We start from the raw sequence: 21,020 nt of genomic DNA, 5'->3' as shown, positions 1-21,020 counted from the left end.
TGCAGCTCCTGCAGTGCCCGAGCAGCTGTGGGGTCCTGCGGCTCTTCCTCCCCCTTCTCCCGCTGCAGCCCCAGTGCAGCTGCAGCCAGCGCTGGGACTCAGCGCTGGGGTTTGGCCCCCGAGGAGCGGCTCCCTGCCGGGCCGTGGTCTCGGCAGGGCAGGGGCAGGCTGCAGCTCGGGAGAGCTCCGCCACAGTGTTTGTTGTCTAATCATCTCCTGCCCCCGTGCCAGGAGCCGAGCGCACACAAACAGTGCCGGGCTCCGGTGAGAAGCGCTGCCTGCGAGATAAGCCAGGCGAGGAAAACACATCCATCTTCGTGTCTCTTGGCCTGAGATGCAGTTTCATCTGCTGGCATTTTCCTGGCGTAGGCTCAGGGCACACCACAATTCACCTGGGGAGCCAGACGCCGGGGAGCCGGCTCCCATTCCGGGCGAGAGGTGATGGTCCTGACTGGTGCAGGGTGCGATGGTCGAGGAGCCGGCAGCTGAGGCCGTGTCGGTGCTCGGGGAAGGGTACTGACCCCGGGCTGAGCCCTTGTGGAGCCGACCCGGGCACGTCACCAACAGTGTGCTCACCCGAGCAACAGGCACAGACTCCCTGCCCAGGCTCCCTGCGCCCGGCCGTGCACCCAGCACCCAGCAGAGCTCAGGGGAAGAGCTTCCAGCCAGCAGCCTGGACAAAGCAGAAGTGGCTGGGACACAGAGTGCCGAGCAGAGGCTCGACTCCAGCCTGCGGCTGCTCAGTGTCTGATAAGGAGGCTGCTAGTGCCGTCTTGCAGTGCTCCCAACCTGCCAGCTCTCCGCAAATGAAACGTCCTGGTGAAACGCCCCCCATCCCTGGCTCCCTCTGATCCCCTCCGAAGCTGATCTGAGACTGGAATGTCTCCTGGGATATGATTCCCTCTAGCCTGAGGGGAACTGCGTTAATAAAACCCAGCGTGAGCGGTGGAGGCGATGGGGGAGGAGGCAGGCAGGGGTGGTGAGATGAGGCTTTTATGAACAAGTCGCAGGTCTGCTGGAAATGTCCTGTCCTGTCCTCTCTCCCTCCCCCTGTCCCTGGAGTCGAGCTGTGGAATTCAGGGTGTGGGTCGAGGCTTTTCTTCACGCACGCTTCTGCTCAGAGCAGCCAAGCCCCTCAGCTCCCTCTCTCCCCCCTCCTCAGCAAATGCTGCTGAACTCACTTGCCTGGAACAGGTACCACTCCCCCAGCTCCTCGCTGCTGCTGGGACCCTCCTGCCCCTCCACATTGCTCTGGCTTCGTGCCACGGGGTGCGTTTGCCTTTGGCAAGTGAGAGGTGTCTGTCCCCAGGTTGTGCAGGCCAGTTTGGCAAGCCAGGGCCAGCAGCAGGAAAGAGAGAGTGCTCCCCACATCTCGGTAGGATGGGGTGCCTGCACTCATGGTGCAGGTTGGTGCTGGGTGAGCAGAACCAGTCGGACACAGGGCTCTGACTGAATAAAGTCATGTGAACACAGTAAAGATGTAAGCCAGGGGAAAAAAGACAGGAGAGCATGCTAATTCAGCCCAGAGGAAATGTCCAGGAAGAGATATCACAGAAGTGTGGGTTTTATTGGTGTGAGAGCACTCTTGGTTCCCTCCAGGATGCAAAGTGCCTCTCCCAGCAGTTGCTTTGTGCAGCAGTGGTGCCATGTCCTGCCATTCAGAGGACATGCTACCCTAGATGCTGTGTGTGATACACTGCATTGCCACTAACAAATGTCACTGGAATAAATTGGTTGGACAGTGACAGAGATCAGTTCCCAAAGTGTTTTCCCACTTTCTCTTCGTCTGCAATTGCTTAACTCTGAAACTGCATTATCACAAACTCACCGTGGAAGCCTCAGATGCAGGGAAGCACCCAGAGACCACACCGAAGACTCTGAAAAGCCATCTCAAAAGAGCACCACAAGAGTTTGCACAAGGCTGGGAATGAATCCAGCATGGCACACACAGTGTCCAGCCTTTCCAGAGAGCTGAGGAGTTTGCTCAGACCATGAATTTTTCAAAAGGTCAGGCTGTTCCTACAGAAGAGGATGTTTGCAGTCTTCCTATGGAGGAGCCCCTGAATGGACTCTGCACTGAACTCAGCACTCTGGTGGAGATGCCAACTGAAAGAAAAGCATTTCAGCAGAAATCATGACAAACCAGAGTGCACAACCAGGCTGCCCTGTGCATTTGCAAGGGTTACTGACTTTCCATGTGAAAATGAGATACCACTGGCTTCTTCTACAGGAAGGAAAAGATGGGATACAATATTTAGTTTCTGTCTAAGAAATTTCTGTTGGAAGCTGACAGCTGGGGAGCCTCAATAGAATAGGGAGAGCAATGTGGTGACTAAAACTCATGAAACATTTTGGAGAGCTGGGACAAAAGACTGCAAATCACAGGTGTCTGTGAACTGTTGTGTAGAGGCTGCAGCACCCCACAAGATCTCTCTGGCTGCCATACAAGCTGTGTCTCTACTTGGGAAGGGGGAGATGTGGGGAGGCAGTTACTGTAAAGTTCTAGTTCAAAGCAGTAGCTGTTCATGGGTTGGTGCTAAGAGCCTCCTAAAGCTCATGGGCACCTCTGCCTTACACACAAACCTCATCCTTGATTCTGTCATTGGTCTCGTGTTGTTTCACTACAGACACCTGAGAGCTGTCAGTGCCTCCCGGAGCTGTGTGTGGGGAAGCACCGGGACAGCTCTCTGGAGATGTTTGCTGTCAGTCTGCAGAGAGAGGGGGAACCAGACCATCCAGGGAGCAGCTGTGCAGGAGCAGAAGGGAATGGCCTCTGGGCAGACATTTGGGTGAGGAGGAAATGCTAAGTCCCGAGCCCATCGGCCTGGACACTGAAGGTAAAGCATTCACAGGTGAAGCAGGGAGCCTGTAAAAGTGTGAGATCCCTCAGCACTGTTATCTCCTGCAAGGGGTGTGAGCTCACTGCTTCAGAGTCCCTGAAACCGCTTGACAGATCCCAGCCAGAGGTGAGGCAGCAAAGGTCACAGTCTCACTGCTCAGATTCCCCAGACACACACCAAAAAAACCCCATGCTGGCTTTTTATCTCTGGACTCAAGTTTGCTGTCTTGTCCTGTGTACAGCAGGTGAATTCACAGTGATTTGAGGATACACTGGATGTGTTTTGAAAGAGGTAATTTCTTGACTTCTCTGGCTGAAGCATTTGGGAACACAAAAGCCCTTCTTTCAGTTACAATTAATGGCATCAGCCTTAATCTGGGATGAGAACATGACTCCAAGAGCACAAGCCCCTCTTCTGGATGTGTGAGTACAAAGGAAATGGAACTTCCAAGATGCAGTTGCCGCAAGGAGATTTGGAAAAGTTGTCTTTCCACTGCCTCTCCTTTCCCCACCAGGAGCTGAGGGCATCCATATTTGGTACCTTCCTCCACCAGCGTGGGTTCAAGTGGCACAGGTAAATGCACGGATGTACCTGCACCTCCCAGGACACATGGGCATGGCTGAGAGAAGCCTCTTCCGATGGGGAAAACCTCTCTGCAAACCTGAAGTACAGCAGTGTAGTTCAGGTGTGCCTGGGGCTCAAACAGGAAACACTCATGACATGAATGGATTCGGGTCTGGAAGAGCCTTCAGACCAAAAGTGGGCTAGCATGAAGGAGTTAAAATCCTTTCCTTTGCTTGGTGAAATTTATTGAAAATTACGTTGTTCGTCTGTTGAAACTTCACAGCTGTTGAGGTTGCCCTCGGGGCAAACCACATCCAAGAAATGGCATGTAGATCCTGGGAGCACGAGACTTGAAAGCTGAAACGGCACTCCGAGCGCTGCCTCCCCTTCCCTTGCAGTCACGTCCCGCCATCTGCAGCGCCTCCAGTGAGACACTGGTTATTTCTTCCTCCCATTGCTCATCTCCGACTCCTGAAGCGCAGTCACTTTGTTTCAGGCATTGTGTTTTGGCTAAAAAGTAACTAAGGAAGGATGCAGACAGAAAGACGTCTGTGTGGGGAGTGCACTCGAAGCCTGTGGCATCCAGAGTGAGACAGGGCTGTGTGCCGTGCTGCTGTGGTGCCATGGAATATCACCTGCCTGTAACACTGCTATTTTGTTATCCCTTGGGGAATGGTGATGAGGCAGGACTGTGGAAATGTTCCATTTGCTCATGAAAAATCTGTGAATGCTGTTTAGTTGTAGCAGCTTGCCTGGTTTTGTGTGGGCTTTTTAAAAATTACTATTTGTTGACTGCAACTCTGCTTGCTAAAAACTGTGTATCATAGAAAGGTAGTTCTTGCATATTTCCTTCTGACCTGAGTGCTGTGAATGAACTTGGGGACTGAGATCAGCCACTTGGCACAAGCAAAATTAGGACTAGCTGGAGCTCATAGACGAAAATAAAAGGAGGACATGAGAAACCCACTGACTGCATACAGTCAGTCACAAATGATTCATGGAGTAATTTTGAGTAGCAAACACATTGGTAAGAACTGGAGGTTTTGTTTCTGTCTTTTTGGGGGATTGTCCACAAACAAAAATATTGGCTAATTCATCAGACGCTCTCTTCTGCTTTGAATAGCTTGCCCAGATCCCCGAGCAATCATCCTGTGCAATTTGCTGTTAACCTAAATAACTTAAATTCAGGTACACCCAGAGCACTGCCCAGATCTGCCCCTGCATGCACTAATTAGGGTTCTCCAAGCGCAAACCTGCAGCTCGGGAGGCAGGAGGCTCCAGCAGCACCCCCGGATGGCTCCCCGCTGGTGGTGGCCCGTGGCAGTGACCGGGCAGGATGTGCCCGCAGCGAGGCGGGGCTGAGTGGAGAGGGCTTCTGCAGGAACGGGACACTTGTGGCTGTCACTGTTCCCTAAGCAACGCCCTGAGAAAATGCAGCCTGGTAAAGCCAGCCCCGTGCCGTGCCCGCTGGAGGGGCAGAGACAGGTAGGAGACACAGGGAGGCCGGTGTTGCATTCCTTACCTGTGAAACAACCCCTTGAGAGCCAAACGCTTGGGGAATTCCTAGATCTCTTTGTACCCACATTTCAGCTGTGACAGCGTGAGGATTTAAGTGAGGCAAACTCTGGAGGGGGAGGTTATAAGCTCCTTTTAGAGCAATGGGGAGAAAGCAGTTGAAAAAACACAGACCTGCCTTTTACAAACTTTGTCTTACCTGCTCCTGCCGCTAACAGGAGGATGAACTGGCCAGCCAGGGCACCAAGTTATTCAGAAATTACTGGTTTCGAGTAAATCCTTCCAGAATGATTCAAGAATTAGTTACTGTCTTTCAGATTTATATGTCCCTAAATCCAGAGTCAACCTTCAAGTGTAGGCAAGCCCTAACACTTGAACTATGTAATGAGAGATCTACTGGAGCAAGGGGAAAGAGAGAGGCTGAAAAATAGCGGAATTAGGAGGTTTGGCCAGGCAAACTGAAAATCGTTTCAAGGATACTTAGATGTAAATGAGGCCCTCCTGCAGAAGCCCCCAGTGGGAGGATGGCTCCTCGGCAGGGCTATCACAGTGAGACCTGACACCGTACTTCCACCTCCGGTGCCGAAGACTCTCCAGCTGCGAGCAGAGGGCTTGGGGTGGGTGGTGTGTGCGCGGGTGGAGTTGTGTACACTCAGCCTCCCAGACAGCCACAATAAATTATCTCATTAGTAAACCCAGTGTAGCTGTGCTCCTCAGCCCATACCCGGCCTCCCACTGCACAGAAAAACTTTGCTTCTAATTAACCAAATCAAAGGGTCTCCCAGACGCAGCTTAGAGGGACGCGCTCAGCTTGAAACCCAGGCTCCTTCAGCAAGTTGTTCTGTGCGTGGTGGAACTAATGAATCTTGATTTCTTACGGCTGGAGCTCTGGCATTCCCTGTGCCCCCTGCAAGTCTGTCCTCTCCTCCCTCTGGCACATGCCGAGCTTCTACCTATGGCCAGGAACAACCAAGAAGGGAAAGGAGCCCGTGGTGTGCTAGCCCCAGCCCCACACCCTGATGGCTCGACCGTGCTCAAATGCTGACAGCAGAGAGCTGAGCTGAGTTGGCAGAGAGCTGAGTTTCCTCACAGCGAGAGGCTCCCTGAGGTCACCCTTGTCTCCACTCCTGCCCTTTTTCTCTCCTAAGACCTTTGTTTCCCCTCAGGCACTCATGGCTCATCGGGACGGGGCTGCACAAGGAAGGGAACCCCACTTCTCCAGGATGCATACCTGGGAAAAGGAAAAAGTGCAGGTGCAGGTGCTACTGAGGCAGGGGCTTTCCAGTGGCATTCCTCTGCTTTTACAGTGGCTTGGCCCCCTCTCTGTTAGTGGGAAAAGACAGGCAGGCAAACACTGGCTGTAAAATGCTGCTGTTCAGCTGAAAGCAGCGCACAGCTCCCGGGGCAGGAGAGCTCCCTGGCGCTGTGGGAGGAAGGGTTTGGGGGTGTTACCCCTCAGAAGAGGAGACCAAAGCGGTGCTTGTTTGAGGAACAATCCTTTTCTTTCCTCAGGAGTGTAGGAGCTGCAGCTCCCCTCTGCCCGCCCAGCTCCTGCGCCGAGGGGGCGGCTTGCTTTACAATCGCTTTTCTCTTCCCCTCGTGCTGGAAATTTGATTCTACAAAAACACTTAACACAGCAGCTAATTGCCAGCCCTGCAGTGACTTAGCTCTCTAATTCCTGCCAGTCAATGAACCAGCCCAAAGAGCTGGTTTTCATAACTTGCTGAATGTATGAACACAGCCTTGGAGACATAACATAGCTGGGATGGTTTTTTTTCCTGGAAAACGTCTGAATCCTTCTCAGTTTTGGAAATGTCTTTCTCTCCACTGGGCATAAGGAACATCCAAAGACGGAGCTGGCAACAAGGCCCAATCCAGGGAGACATTGAGGAGACATGGACCCACAGGGGCCCTGGAGACTAGCGGGAGTGCCAGGGAAGAGATGATTGTCAGGAAATTGGTTTGAAGGTAAAACTGGCGTCGTCCAGCCTGTCTCTTCATGATTTGAGGGCTCATCATCATCATCTTTTCATGGATTCCTACTGCCCAACAATGTCCACGCCTTGCAAAGTGTTCCTTGATCTCCTGGTTTGTATCCAGAGGGCTGCTGCAAAAATTGTTGTGCTGGCCAATGGCTTAGACCACATCATTCCTCCTTTCCCTCCTCCCTGGCACCCTCCTTTCTCTGCCCCAATTGCGGAGCTCTCATCTTCCGTCTCCCAGCCCCTCATTATCCACCTCTCCTCCACCCCGTCGTCTCCGGTGCAAGAGAAGCCGTGCTCATTGCCCATTCCAACAAGCCCCTTCATGCTCCCCTGGTCTGTTCTGCACCTGGGAGAAGCACCCTCCGAGCATTTGCAAAGTCACTGTATCCCTGGAGCTCTCGTTTGTCCCGGCACCCGCAGCACCTGTCCCCGGGGAGCTGCCGTGCTCCACAGCTGCCTGAACGGAGGATGAAGCCAGGCGGGATCGCTCTGTTCTCGCAGGTACCAAGGGACAGGACAAGAGCAAATGGCCTCAAGTTGTGCCAGGGAATGTTTAGATTGGATATTAGGGGAAAATTCTTCACTGAAGGTGTCGTCCAGCCCTGGCACGGGCTACGCAGGGCAGCGCTGGAGTCACCATCTAGGGGTGTTCACAAATCGTGTGGATACGGAGCTGGGGACACAGTTTACTGGTGGCCTTGGCAGTGCTGGGCTAACGCCTGGACTCGCTGCCGGTGTTTCGGTGTTCCGGTGTTGTTCCGGTGTTCCGGTGTTGTTCCGGTGTTGCGGTGTTTTTTCGGTGTTGTTCCGGTGTTGTTCCGATGTTGTTCCGGTGTTCCGGTGGTGTTCCGGTGTTGTTTCAGTGTTCCGGTGTTGTTCCAGTGTTGTTTCGGTGTTGTTCCGGTGGTGTTCCGGTGGTGTTCCGGTGTTGTTCCGGTGTTGTTCCGGTGTTGTTTCGGTGTTCTGGTGTTCCGGTGTTGTTCCGGTGGTGTTTCAGTGTTCCGGTGTTGTTCCTGTGTTGTTCCGGTGTTGTTTCGGTGTTGTTCCGGTGGTGTTCCGGTGGTGTTTCGGTGTTGTTCCGGTGGTGTTCCGGTGTTGTTTCGGTGTTTGTTTCATCCCGCCATCGATTCCCCGGTCCCGCCCCGCGCCCCCGCCCCGTTCCCGGACGGGCCTCGCGCGCCCTCTGCCGGGAGCGGCGGGCAGTGCGCAGACCCGGCCCCGCGCCTTCTGCGCATGCGCCCCGCGGGAGCCCAGCCTTCCCTCAGTGGGGCGGGGCCCTGGCTTCGGCCGGCTGTTTGCGCGCGCGCGCGCGTCACGTGGTGGTGCCGGCACTCTTAAGGGCGGGGGCGGGGCGGGGCGCTCAGAGCAGCGATGGCGCGGGGCGGCAGGAGCGCGTCCCGGCCCGCCGCGGCACCGGTGCCCGCCAGGTACGGGGGGCTCGGCACAGCGGGGCACGCTGCCCTGTGCCGCCCCCCACAACTGCCTTCTCTCCGCAGCCCGGCCCCAGCGGCCCCGGCACCCGCGGCGCAGCCGGCGCAGCCCGGGCTGATGGCGCAGATGGCGAGCACGGCGGCCGGCGTGGCCGTGGGCTCCGCTGTGGGACACGTCGTGGGCAGCGCCATCACCGGCGTCTTCAGCGGCAGCTCCTCCGAGCCGGCCAAGGCGGCGGCGCCCGCCCAGGTGCGAGCGGAGCCGGGCCGTGCCCTTGGGCTGCCCTTGGGCGGCGGGGCTGGGGCCGTGGGGCGGCGGGAGCGGGGAGCGGGGCTGTGCAGGGAGGGAAGGACGGACGGACGGACAGACAGATAGCCGCCTAGGGTGACGGGAGCACGCTGGAAGAGGCGCCGCTGTCCCCGGGCCGCCTCTGACCGGGCCCGTGCCCGCAGGAGCCCCGGCCCGTGATGCAGCAGTCGCCCTATGGACCCTGCCACTATGAGATGAAGCAGTTCCTGGAATGTGCTACCAACCAGAGAGACCTGACCTTGTGCGAGGGCTTCAACGAGGCTCTGAAGCAGTGCAAGTACAGCAATGGTGAGTGCGCCCTGTCCCTGCAGGAGGGAACTGCTGCCAGCAGAGCATCTCAGGGGGTTTGAAGGCTGTAGAAGCGATCTTTTGGGGATATAGTGCCCTTTAGATGTTTAAGTAGGAAACAGTTGTGTCTTTCCCATGTCCTGAAGAGCAGAAGGCGACTGGAAAGGGAAGGAGAAATGATTGTGACCATGTCTGTGTGAAGGTGGGGAGGCTGTAGGTACCTTCTTAGACAGTCTACTCTTGCTGCCATGGGAAGCCTGCTGTTCTCTTGGCTGATTCTCTGTTTCCTGCTGCATTTGTTACAAGCTGTTATCAGTAGTTGGGTCTTGATCTGGTCATCTCAAGTGAGAGAGCTTTTAACTCCAGCTGCTGGAACATGTACCTAATGCTGAACTTGTGCTTCTTCCCTGTAGGTGTTTCTTCTCTCCTGTGAAGAATTTGCCCCCTCGTAGGGAAGAGGATCATGGTGTAGAGCCCTGCTATCCACGGGGAGCAGAAGGATGGACAGGGAATGAGCTGGAGGGAGCAGACTGACCAGGCAGGAGTATTCTAGTGGTAATTCACCTCTGAACTAGTAGGAAAGGAATTATTGGACCCAAGGGTCTTCAGAATTCAGATAGTGCTGTATTTATTACAGAGAAATAAAAGGATTTATTTGGACCTATCACTTGTGCATGTTCTTTATTTAATTCTCAAGCTAAAATTAAGCTACCAAAATGTTAACATTACCAGCTACTTAAAGGACAAGGCACAACTTGGAAACAGGCTGTGCAGCCTAGCAAGGATTGTGCCTGCATGACTTGACAGAAAGAGATTCAGACGTTGGCTGCCCTCTAGGCAGAGGAGAGGCTGGAGAGAGGTAAACCAACATGTGTTCTACAGTATTTTCAGTAACAAATTACTTCTCTATAGATATCGTCTTCCTGAATACCTGTCCTGACCTCAGAGCTAAGAGAGTGTGACCTGTCTGGCTGTGGGACTTGGATACAGTTGGCTGATCTGACTTTAAAGCTTTAGCAGGTTATGCAATGTTCTCAAGGTCACTGGCATCAGGTGAAGTGTGGAGCTGCTTTCCTCTTACAGTCACCTTGGCAGGACAGCCTTGTGATTGCTGCCCAAAGACTGGCCTCCAGCAGGACACCCTCTTTTTAACTTTGGTGTAAAAGGGAATTTTGAGGCTTCAGCTGGAGTTTTAGTGGCACAGCAGTGAAACCAGGACACTTTCAGAGGCTTAATTGATGCATTTTCTTGGCAGAATGAGTATTTTAACCTTTTAATCTCTGACTCTTGAACAATGGACAAGTTCTCAGCCCCTTGCTGGGATCTGTGAGGAAATCCAGGTCTTGATGGTAAATGCTGGCAGCAGTTGCTTTTAGCAGATACTGGAGGCTGGTGTTTGAAAGTCCTGCCCCTTCTAAATGCTACAATCTCAAGTTCTTGGTAGGTGATGTCCTGAGCTGTGCCTGGCTGTATCAGGGGAGTCTTGTGTTCTCCTGAGAGACAGCCAAGGGAAAAGATGCCAGAGATGAAACGCCCAAGTGCTCCATGTGCTGAGCTGTCCTGTGTGTGCAGGGAGGAACCACTCCAAAGTTGTTTAACTCCCTTTAAGAAGTAAGTATTAGACTGATGTTGATGTGGGGGTGGTGTGCTGGTCTGGCTGGAGAAGCTGCTAAGGAGAGCCAGCAGAGCAGCCGCATCAGGTGTGTTCTGCCTTTGACCCATCTTGGCAAAAGCACTGCTTCTGCATTTGTGGGGACTGGCTGTCTCTGTAGCAGCTTTTCCTGGTGATTGTAGTGACGGCCCCTGCAGGGCCATTTCAGACTGGTGATGGAGTGGGAAGCAGACCCATCCAATGATACAGGTGGGTGCATGTTCCTCTGCCTGCTGCTGTGCAGGTGGGTTGAAAGGAGATGCAGGTTCTCGTCACTGGGGAGTGCAGGCCATGCCATGGGAACATGAGACCACCTTGAAGCAGGAGGATGCTGCTTGTGCCTGGCTGTGGTGCTGGGTTTGCCTGGTTTGTCAGGGTGCAGCTTGGGATGTGGTAGTGTGAACCTCTGGGAGGAGCAGGGGATCCCAGGAAGAGGGGCTCAGTAGCAGGGACTCTTGCTGTGCTGGGAATAAGTGCCTGGGCAGGTGGTTGGACCCTGGTGGTGGCTGTGTTTGCCTGTGTGACCAGTAATGGGTCTGTTCCTCATTTAGGGGTGTTCTTGAGTTCTAAGCTCCTCCTGCTCTGTAAGGTGATTCTGTTCCTGGCTTGGGAGCTGGTGTGGGGCTGAGCCCTCCTCTGTAAGGAGCCCTTCCTCCTCTGGGTCTTTCCTAAGGGCTGTTGCAGATGATCTGTGGAGTAACCAAGCCCTTCCAGAGTTGTGTTTTCCTGCTGTGTTGGTCAGTTGCCCATTACGTGTTGAGCAAGGCACTGCCAACCTGTGGGACTACAGCCTGGGAGAGACACTTGAGAGTTTCCCAATCTCTCCTGACGTCCTTCCCTCCCTGTTTGTTCCACGGAAATGGCCCTCTTTGCCAGGGGACAAGCTGGGTAGGCCTCTGCCTGGTGTGGGGTGGGAGGGCAGCAGGTCCCTGCTGTCACTCTTAACTAGGAGGGATCCTGCTGCCTGAATGCACTCGCTGCCCACAGCCATAAGCAGCCCTGAAGGAGCACAGTGGGATCAGAGGACAGTCCCACAGGTGCTGTACGAGGGCTGAAGTGGGAACAGGAGTCATGCTGCACGCCTGACTCCTTTATGGAGGTGAGGTGGGTGTCTTGCTCTTACCTGGTAGGTCAGGGTAGTGTTTCCCCAGGTCCTCTAGTGAGGATTCGTAGCAGGTGGCTTCAGAGTTTTCTTCTGCCAGCAGAATGGGAGAAATGGATTGGTCTCTCTCCTGGCTGCAAACTGAAGGCTTGTAACTGGGGCAGGTGGTTCTGCCCAGGAAAGGTTCCTTCTTCCCTGGAGCAGCCCTTGGATAAACAAAGGCTCAGCTCCAGTGCTTCATCTGAGCTAGCTTCTGCCTCCTTGGAGCTTCTTGCTGTGTCCAAGTGACTGCTGAACAGAGCCCCTCTCCAAGCCTCCCCCCAGAGCAGACCCTTCTCGGCCCAGAGGCTGAGCTGTGCTGTCTCGACAAGGAACTTTTGGACAGCTCTTATGAGGATGTAGTGCTGCCTTTCCTGTAGGTATTTACTGGTGAATTCAGATGCAGGATCTTCCACTTTGGTCAGATTCATCAGGGTGCCCTTTTTGTCCACAAGATCGATGCAGTCTGGAGGGAGAGACACATGGTGAAGGAAGCTCAGTGTGCTCCTGTGTGGCCAAAAAGCCTGTTTAGAGGTATTTTCCTTGGCAGGTTACACTTTGAACAGAATCTGTGGAGATCTGGGGAGCAGGAGGTTTGCTGTCCCTTTCCCTGTGTTTTGGGATGTTCTGTGACTCCCATGTGACCTGTTTGTTACCATCTCCTGTTTCTGTACAGATGAGTGGCAGTCCCTCGGTGACCACTGCCCAGAGCACTCGTACCTTCAGGCCTGCACTGACACTTCTACTTCAGGTGATCTGTGAGGGTCTGGACGCAGCAGCACAGGTTTGCCATCTCTCTGCACTTGGCTGCAGAGAATGAGACCTGAGATAGGAGTGTGGTCGCCCCAAACCCAGGGGCCACATGGGCATGACAAGAGGCACAGCAGGTGGCTGAGAGGTGCCCACTGTGGCCAGCAAAGGTAGGATCCCCATGTGGCATCAGCAGGGCTTTGAGCAGCTGCATTACAGCCATGGCTGCTGGTAGCTGGTGCTGAGTGCCGCAGGTGAGGGGAGAAGATGAGCGCTTTGATTTGGGGAAAATGGTTCTGACTGATGAAGTGTCTCTGTCCTTCAACTTCGTTTCATCAAGCATGAGTAGGAAAAAGCAGTGAGTCCTGCGCCTTGCCAGTCCCTTTCTACAAGGTGGTCCCAGTTGCAAGGGGAAAGAGCTGGAGATTGTGACTGAGTCACCAGAGGATATTTTGGCCATGAACTCTGACCAAGTTTGTCTCAATTGAGAAATCCCCAGGGCTGACACACGTCAGTAGTCAGAGCTGGGGATCCAAGTCAAATAGCAGAGGGAGCAAAGGCTTAGGACTGTGTGTGTCTGATGGATTCAGCCACGAGTGTCTGGGGTCAGGCCAAAGCATCCAGCCAACTGGGTGAGGTCAGGGTAGGGGCTGCTCATTTCTTCCCACAGATACCTGCTGTCTGAAACTGAGAGCCAGGATTTGAGTCAGGGAGCCCTTTCCACACAGCCTGGAACAGAGGAGCTCTGCTGGCAGCTGGCCCTTCTGCCCCATGGCTCTTCTGGTTGTGTCTAGATAAGCAGGGCCCCCTCCAGTGATTTCCCAGAGCTGCCAGGCTGGGAACTCATCTTCACATCCAGCCTCCCTCCCTGTGATTAACTCAGCTCTGCTGGAGTGGTTTTCCTCCATGATTCAATGTAGGGGTAATAGAGCTGCCTTTTTTTTTTTAAGGCAGGGGCAGTGCAGGATGCTGCTGTGCCCTAGCAGAGCTCTCCTGCCTGTTCCCTAAGCACTGGGCATTGCTGTGCACCTGCCTTGCCCCTTGTGGGGGGTGATGAGGGTGGTCCAGGGGCTGGGCTGGCCCCAGGGCTGAGGCAGAGCTGGGGCTTTGCCCACATACCTCCAAATCTCACGGTGGGAAACATGGTGCTCCTGTGCCTCTGGCAGGGCTGTGGTGCTGGGTCCCTTCCTGCAAGTGGTGGGAGCTGCTGGAGAGCCCAGGGCACAGGCTGTGTTTCCCACTGACACTGTTGTGGTTTCAGCAGCCAGATCTCCCAGCAACAGTGAATGGCCCCTGCAGATTCTTGAGCCCCCTGCAGCTGCAGGGTATGAGACAGGGGTAGAGCAGGGGCTGAGCTAAACAACAGCCTGTTGGTAAGGCTGACTGCTCCATGTGGTCCCAGCTGCTCTGAATTTCAGACTTTTTGTAGTCTTGTGGTGTTTCCTGCCCCCCGTTTGTCCTGCAGTTCATTTGGGCTGTGGTGGTGCCACATCTGCCCACCCTGCTCCTAAGCCCAGCACTGCTGCAAGGGCAGCCTGGCCTCCTCTGCGAAATGACTGGATCCCACTGGAATAATCATCCTGAGAACTCTGCCTGTGCTGGTCCTACTCTGGAGGAGGAGGCAGTGGGGTTTTGCAGCCCCATGATGTACGTTGTCATGTGCCAGCTGCATCTTCTGTTTGGTGCCCAAATGTTGCTGTGCAAGTGTTCCTGCAGCAATGTGTCAGGGCCCTGTAGCATCATCTCCTTTTCCTGTGGAAAACATATGGGTGAAACCATGTCCCTTGGGCTGCTCAGCAGATGGGAAAGGCCTGAATGGTGGGAACCAGTAACAACACTGATGTGCTGTGTTATCCAATGCTCACTGCTCTGTGGACAAATTCCCTTTCTCTGAAATGCACCTCCTTGCATGAGGAGATGATTTCCCTCTGTCTTGCTGGGTTTCATTTTACAGTCAGTCTAAACCATGGACTTGTCCTGCTCAGGGCTTGGGACAAGGTGTGTGTGTGTGTGACATTGCTCACCTAGGACACGGAGGGAGACTCATGTTCATCTTGTCACCACCTTGCAGAATTTGGGGAGTGCTGCTGGGTAACAGGTGGAGCTGTATCTGCAGTGTGCTCGTACCTGCAAGAGCTCAGGGGCACAAAACACAAGCTGCTGATACCTGCAGGGGCAGGATTCCACAAGGCCAGAAGACACTACAGCAAAGCTCCAGCCTTGGATGGGCTTTGGAGCTGGTCTCATGCAGCTGTGGCTGCATGACCTTGCTGCAGGCTGGCTCTAATAAATCTGATAGAGCAGGTTTGCCTAGGTGGGCTCAGGTGGGACACAGCCAAGCTCTGCTGCATGTGCCAGGACTGTGTGACACCACATCCCCCTGGCAGGGGCACAACAGCCCTTGCTGCCCTGCAGTCCAGCTGTGCCAGGAACTGTGGGGCCCTATCAGGTCTAACCAGCCCCTTGCTGCTGCAGGTGGGGCCCTGCTCAGTTATAGCTGCTCTGAATGACCCAGAACGCAGATGAGAGATGAGCCATTGGGTGCACCAGAGCTCTGCAGGGTGGCACAGCAGAGCAAGAGTCCAGCTTCCTGCATCACGTCCTTGGGTGACGGTAGTGCTTCCTCCTCAGGACCTGCCCATGCCAGAGGTGCAGTGCTGGGGTGTTCCAAAAAGGCACGACTCTGCCTCAGAGCTCCATTTTCCCTCAAAACCAGAGCACACACAGGGCAGTCACGTTGGGACCCACCTGCAACGTCTGTGGCTTAGGGTGCTGCAGCAGGGAGAAAGTGGGCTGTCCCTGGATGGTGATGAGGTGGCATTGGTGGCAGCTGAGCCTGCCTGTGGAGGGCAAGAGGCACCCACCAGCTCTGGCACATGAGAAGTGCCTGCTGACCACACTGCTGAGAAGGATAGCCTGGGCTGGCGGCCGTGTGACACGGTGTCTCTGGGCCCTGTGACAGGTGCCACAGACAGGAGGGGCTTCACGCCCACTGAGCTGGTGGCCTTTGGCTGTAACGGTCTGCTGTCCTTCCGCACGAGGCAGCAGCTGTGCTGCAGCCATCTCTGCACTGGTCCCTTGGGAAATGTCTTCTGCCGGTGACCTCGGCAGCCACCCACCATGGCTGCCCATGGCTGCTGCTCCTGAGGCGGCCCTGGCGAAGAGGCAGCACCCTCGGCAGCTCCCAGCCCCTGCTGCAGGTTATGCTGTGAGCCAGACAAGCAGTTACTGTCCGTGATGGAGCTGCATGGAGGGAGCAGCAACTTTCCTTATGCTGCTTCTGTGATGAGACAGCTGCTGGGGGATTCTGGCACCTCCCATCTTCCATTCTCCCTGATGACTCCCGGCCTCTTGCCTCCCCAGAGCATCCTTGGCATGGTGTGGCTCAGGCTCCTGGCCTCTGGTGCACCTGGCAGCAGAGGGCCTGAGTGGGAGACACCAGAGAAACCTCTCTGCTCTTCCCATCAGTGAAGAGAGATGGTCAGTGATGCTGCCCCAGTTCCCAGGGCAGAGGGTGCTGGGGTGGGCTGTGGGTGCGTTGGTGCAGCTGAAGGAAAGGGGCTGGGGTGAAGGTGGGTGCTGAGCAATGCTCAGCTCTCACCCCCTCCCTGAAGCCCAGCTGCAGCAGAGCGAGCAGCCCTGGGGAGCTGAGTCCCTGAGCCCCCTGTGTCATTTACATACATCCCACCAGTGCCTGCGGTACAGCAGCCTGGGTTTGTGTAGCACCCCAGACCCTCTCTGAAACAGCCTCCCTTCCTCTGCCTCCTGCCATGGCCCTGGGCTTCATGGTCCTGCTCCTGGTGGGGACGATGGGCACAGGTAAGGGTGGTGTGGCTGAGTTAGCTCTGCCTGGCGGGCACTGCAGGGTGGTGGGCAGGACTGGGCTGTCCAAGGGGAGGTGAGTCTGAGTAGGACATTTTGCTCTGGGGCTGTGTGGTGTGATGAGCAGGATGGGAGTTGGGTAATGGCATTGCCTCAAGAGAGCTGAGGGACATTTTGGGGCTGAGTGTGATGGGGGACACAGCTCAGCCCATCAGTAACTGCATCCTTGGTGCATGCAGCTTCCAGGGCTCAGCCCGTGCTGACCCAGCCAAACTCTGTGTTCGTGCTGCCTGGGCAGACGGCTCGGCTGTTCTGCACCCTGAGCCCCCAGTACAACATCAGCCAGTTCGGCATCTCCTGGTACCAGCAGCGCCCAGGGCACTCCCTGAGGTATCTGCTCTATTACAACTCCGAGCGAGACAAGCACAGGCCTGCCAAAATTCCTGACCGCTTCTCTGCCACCAAAGACCTCGCCAGCAACGCCTGCATCCTCACCATCGCATCCGCCTGCCAGGACGACAACGGCACCTATTACTGTTCCCTGTCACCTGCCTTCAAATGGTTCTAGAAATGGAGAACAAAAGCTTTCTGCGCTTTTCTTGGCGACTCTGACGTGCTCTCAGCAGGGAGAGCAGCAGCCCTGGGAGAGACGGGAAAAGTCCCTCTTGCATGCTTGAGCAGGCCCAGCAGCGCTGCCTCGTGCTGGGAAGTGCGGCAACCTCCTCTTTGTCCCCAGGCGTCCCCCATAAGGCATTAGACAGCCCGACACGGCAGGAGACCGGCCAGGCCTCCTGCTGCAGCGGGAGGATGGAGGGCTCGGCTGTGGCCTGGCTTTCCCGGGCTCTTCCAGCACCTGGCACAAGGCAGCCTTGATCCGGCTGGGGCTTCTGCAGAGTTTGGCTCACCTGGTAATAAAGGTTAATCTTCACCCACGCGGCTCGTGTCATGTGTACCTGGGTCAGGAGGGCGAGCAGGAGGGGCTGTGGCCCTTGGCGGGGTCTCTCGGGCAGGGTGGAGCCCTCACCCACCCCCGGAGCAGAGCCCGCCGCCCACACCGCCCTGTCCCCCTGCCCGCTCCGCCCGCCACACTTCCTGAGGGGACAGGGACACGCGTAACCCCGCGCGCACCTCTGGGGACTTTTTAAGGACTTTTTCACACACAGAAAGCGGAAGGATTTTCTCACAAAATTCCCCCAGGCCTCAGAACACCGGGATGGCCGCACTGCGCATGCTCAGCGCGGCGCGCGTGCCGAGGCGGCCGTTAGGACCCAGCGGCGGGCGCTGATGTCACGTGAGGGCGGCCGGCGCTACCATTGGCTCAGGGGAAGACAAAATCCGGCGCGTCACTTCCTGGTTACCTCAGTGCCCGTCAGGGCCCGGCGGCCACCGGTTCTCGCCGGGCCGGTGAGTGGCGAATGGGCCGCCTGAGCCCCTGCCCTGCTCCTGTGTTCAGCGTGTGCGGAAAAGCCAGTGTCCACAAAGGAGATAGAGGAATCCTGCAGCTTTATTCCAATAAAGGGAGAGAGTCAATTGTGCCGTACGTCCGTGGGGTCTCCCGAGGTCTCGGAGGGCGCAGCCTCCTTTCATCCGAAATTCACGGCCGCATGTTGCCCTCTTCCCTTCCCCATTGGCTTCCCGAAGCGCCTACCACATATTCCCTCCTTGAACACGTAATTTCGCCCCAAAGTACAGAAGTTCCGGCTGTCTGGGTTCCGCCATAGACTTTGCGCAGACCCATTTGTCCTATTGCCCTAAAGTTCAGGGTTTTGTGACAAACTCGAGGCTTGATGTTTGTAGAGACATTAAGGCCCATTTCAAAGATACTAACAGCCATTTCTCCTAAAGAACCCCACCCTTCGAGTTGTTTGCAAAGACATTAGCACCCATCTTTCCTATCAGTTCGCAATGGTTCGCCAGACTGTGAGTGCCCTGGAGCCCTGCAGAGGTGTGGTGTTGAGTGTTAAAAACGAGGCTTGGAGTTTTTGGGTGGAATAAAAGTCTGCTCGTTTATTAAAAAGAAAACCAGGAGCGGAGACTCGGGTTAAGCCCAAGTCCCACTCAACAGCCCAGAAAAACAAACACTGCACCGCCAGACCCAGGTTCCTCAGGACACGAGGGGCTGAGCCCCGGAGCAGTTCTTACAGTCTCTTTTGATGCTGTGATTGGTGCAGCTCAGATCCTCCCTCTGATGGCTCGTTGCTAGGATCCTCATTAGTGTTCAATTCTGTCAGTCTCTGGGGCATCGAGTGATTGGTTAGCCCCTTGACCAATAATGCTTCAAAGTGTTTACATCATGATTATTGGGCTGTCTTGAGAACATTCTAGAGCATTCCCCTCCTTCCTGTAGAGCCACTACTTTCCCCCATTGGTGTCCCCATCTAGTGGGTACACGGCGGCATTACACCCGTACAATCGCAATAACAACTCATTAACTGCATACCCCCACTCCTCTAACAAGCAACTTTTAACAACTTCTCAACCAAAAAAAAGGAACTTTTTAAAAACCATTTATTACATTGAGGTTTTGTGCTGTTCTATTAAGTAACTTGGGCTAAAGGTCTCCCTTTCCTCCCGGTGTGTGCGGAGTTGGTGTTAGGGACCTTCACATCCTGCACCGGTGCAGTGCTCTGCCAGCGAAGTTCAAGGAGCTGCTGGTTCCAAGAAAGATTCAGCACATCTTGTGCACGGGAAACCTCTTCACCAAGGAGAGCTATGACTGCCTCAGGACGCTGGCTGGGGACATCCACGTTGTTAGGGGGGACTCTGAGGTAACGCCAGTTCCTCAGCCTGCCTTCCCCCATGCTGTGCTCATCTTGATGAATCCTGGGGAGTCTCTCAGTATTAGCAATTCCTAAACTGTAATTCACCAGGAGGCAAGTAGGAATTAATAAAAGTGGACAAACAGAATTATTTTCTAGACCCTTCTCATTGCACCTGGGTGTGAGGGATTAATAACTGCTCCTGATTCATAGGAACTCTGGCACAAGCCTGTGATTGCTATGAGGCCACAGGAGTGCCCCAGCTGGCTGTGTAGCTGCAAGAATTCTGTGTATGTTTTTACTGTTAGGTAGCCAAAAGGTGCAAATTCCTTACCCTTTGCTCTGAAGCTGCTCTTGCTGGGGTGTGGTACAAGCATCCACTGGCTCTGCACATTGAGAGAGGCCTCCTGCCCTACGAAGGGCAGGTTTGTGGCTTTGAAGCTGCATTGTGTAGGCGTGGGGTCCTTCACTGACTTACAGTCCATGACTTTCCCCTTCTCAGAGCCTGAATTATCCTGAAGAGAATGTTGTAACTGTCAGGCAGTTCAGAATTAGGCTGATTCATGGCTATCAGGTAATTCCCTGGGGTGATGTGGCCAGCCTGGAATTGCTGCAGAGGCAGCTGGATGTGGACATCAACCTCTTGGGACACACACACAGATTTGAAGCATTTGAATATGGAAAAAATTTTTCATCAACCTGGGGTCAGCTACAGGAGCCTGCAGTGCTTTGGAAAGGTGAGTGAGGGGAGCCCTGAGGTGCCCAGTGCAACAGAGCCCTGGATGTCACCTGAAACACGTGCGAGTGTCCGGCCACTGTGCCACAGAGCGCTGGCAGGGTGCCATGAGGGGCACAAGGCCAGCTCACTCCCTTGCTGGGGAGTGCAGGGAGGACCCCTGTTACCAGAGTTTTCTTAGCCCACATGTTGGGCATGACAGCCCAGCACTGGTGTGTCTGGGGCTGCTTCCTGTGCCCGGAGAGGGGTGAGTTCCAACAGCTTCTTGTTTTGCTTTCTGGTGTCTTCCCAGAATCTGCATATTTTGTAGGAAATTTGACTTCTGGAAGCCCTGTCACCTTAAATGTCTGGATCTGCCATGGCTTGAGCTGTTCTAGGCTAAGTGCAGCTCTGCCTGAGACATTGCTGTCAGTGCCTGCAGACCCTGCAGTGCTTCTCACACCCCTGCAGCCCTGGGCAACCAAGTATATCAGAACACATAAGCATAAGGTATGTTAACAGCAAGAAGTGCAGTGTAAGTGTAATCTAATTGAGAAGTATGAGAAGTATGTCCTCTTTCCAGGAACATCAACCCTTCATTTGTGCTGATGGATATCCAGGCCTCCACGGTTGTGACTTATGTATTCCAACTAATTGAGGATGATGGGAAAGTAGAAAGAAAGGAGTTCAGGAAATACTGAATCATGTTCAAAGCTGCTTGATGAATTCTCACTGCCTTTCACCCCTTCCCATCCCAGTTCAGTCACAGTACTGCTGCTGTGGTGAGCTGGGCTGTAAAGCAGTTGTGACCCTTTACTGCTAGTGACCTGTTTGTCTTGGTTCTCAACCAGAACTTGAAGTAGAAGACACAGCTGATTAAAGAGGCCTGTGGAAAAATTCTGTGTCTAAGGAGCAGCTGATATGTTCCTGGCCTAGGGAGTTGCAGACACTGGCAGTAGCTGGGCACTGGGTTGTGTGTGTAAAGCAAATACACGATAATAAATTCTTTTCTTTGTGTAACTGAGTCCTGTTCATTATGTTTGTAAAAGGTGAAGATCAGCTTGAAATTGATGTAAGGGGACTCCAAGGACTAAAAGGAAGCTGCTGTTTGCTTCCTGAGATGCAGACATAAAATATTTCAGGATTTGTCAAAGATGCTAAGGACTTAACCCATGCTGGCAGATCTATCCTGCCTTCTTAACTGGAGCAGCATGGAAAGGCAGAGGCCGGTCTGGGAAGAGTGGTGTGGA

At 54.5% G+C, this 21,020-nt stretch overlaps 3 protein-coding genes and 1 long non-coding RNA gene across 6 annotated transcripts; 3 read left to right on the top strand and 1 right to left on the bottom strand.

Annotated features, from left to right (window-relative positions):
• The first annotated feature begins 4,725 nt into the window (after window positions 1-4,725).
• On the top strand, window positions 4,726-9,596 carry CHCHD10 (coiled-coil-helix-coiled-coil-helix domain containing 10). Of its 3 annotated transcripts, none has more exons than XM_042015214.1 (4): window positions 4,726-4,889; window positions 8,401-8,584; window positions 8,788-8,932; window positions 9,346-9,596. In XM_042015214.1, exons 1-4 carry the CDS (start codon window positions 4,741-4,743, stop codon window positions 9,363-9,365), a joined length of 498 nt encoding a protein of 165 aa, XP_041871148.1. In that variant the 5' UTR covers window positions 4,726-4,740; the 3' UTR covers window positions 9,366-9,596. The 3 variants fall into 3 exon arrangements, with proteins under 3 accessions (XP_041871148.1, XP_041871150.1, XP_041871149.1); XM_042015216.1 differs by lacking the exon at window positions 4,726-4,889 and adding an exon at window positions 8,260-8,331; XM_042015215.1 differs by lacking the exon at window positions 4,726-4,889 and having other exon boundaries at window positions 8,261-8,584.
• On the top strand, window positions 8,939-20,746 carry LOC121658357 (vacuolar protein sorting-associated protein 29-like). The gene is given in 6 exon segments (XM_042015213.1): window positions 8,939-9,266; window positions 10,549-10,572; window positions 18,893-19,064; window positions 19,558-19,732; window positions 19,735-19,792; window positions 20,354-20,746. Coding segments are annotated over 6 exon segments (633 nt in total). The 5' UTR covers window positions 8,939-9,180; the 3' UTR covers window positions 20,472-20,746.
• LOC121658360 lies at window positions 9,483-17,318 on the bottom strand. Its single transcript, XR_006013935.1, has 2 exons — window positions 17,202-17,318; window positions 9,483-12,190 (listed from the first exon to the last, which is right to left on the bottom strand). It is a non-coding gene; the product is annotated as an uncharacterized LOC121658360 (long non-coding RNA).
• Window positions 16,158-17,224, top strand: VPREB3 (V-set pre-B cell surrogate light chain 3). Its single transcript, XM_042015218.1, has 2 exons — window positions 16,158-16,293; window positions 16,536-17,224. Exons 1-2 carry the CDS (start codon window positions 16,245-16,247, stop codon window positions 16,862-16,864), a joined length of 378 nt encoding a protein of 125 aa, XP_041871152.1. The 5' UTR covers window positions 16,158-16,244; the 3' UTR covers window positions 16,865-17,224.
• Window positions 20,747-21,020: the final 274 nt, after the last annotated feature.

Source organism: Corvus kubaryi, unplaced genomic scaffold (genome assembly GCF_017639235.1).
Source record: "Corvus kubaryi isolate FWS band 111438036 unplaced genomic scaffold, C.kubaryi_AGA036_p1.0 split3-37173, whole genome shotgun sequence".
Classification (NCBI taxonomy): Eukaryota; Metazoa; Chordata; class Aves; order Passeriformes; family Corvidae; genus Corvus; species Corvus kubaryi.
Note: the sequence above shows the minus strand (reverse complement) of the source record. Positions and strands in the feature narration are given on the sequence as shown.

Bases quoted from the DNA above. Each gene is read 5' to 3' on its own strand.
- CHCHD10 (XM_042015214.1), top strand. From the start codon at position 4,741: ATGTGCCCGCAGCGAGGCGGGGCTGAGTGGAGAGGGCTTCTGCAGGAA. The intron at 8,585-8,787 runs GTGCGAGCGGAG...CCGTGCCCGCAG, and splicing joins AGGCGGCGGCGCCCGCCCAG to GAGCCCCGGCCCGTGATGCA. The intron at 8,933-9,345 runs GTGAGTGCGCCC...TCTTCCCTGTAG, and splicing joins GCAGTGCAAGTACAGCAATG to GTGTTTCTTCTCTCCTGTGA.
- VPREB3 (XM_042015218.1), top strand. From the start codon at position 16,245: ATGGCCCTGGGCTTCATGGTCCTGCTCCTGGTGGGGACGATGGGCACA. The intron at 16,294-16,535 runs GTAAGGGTGGTG...TGGTGCATGCAG, and splicing joins GGTGGGGACGATGGGCACAG to CTTCCAGGGCTCAGCCCGTG.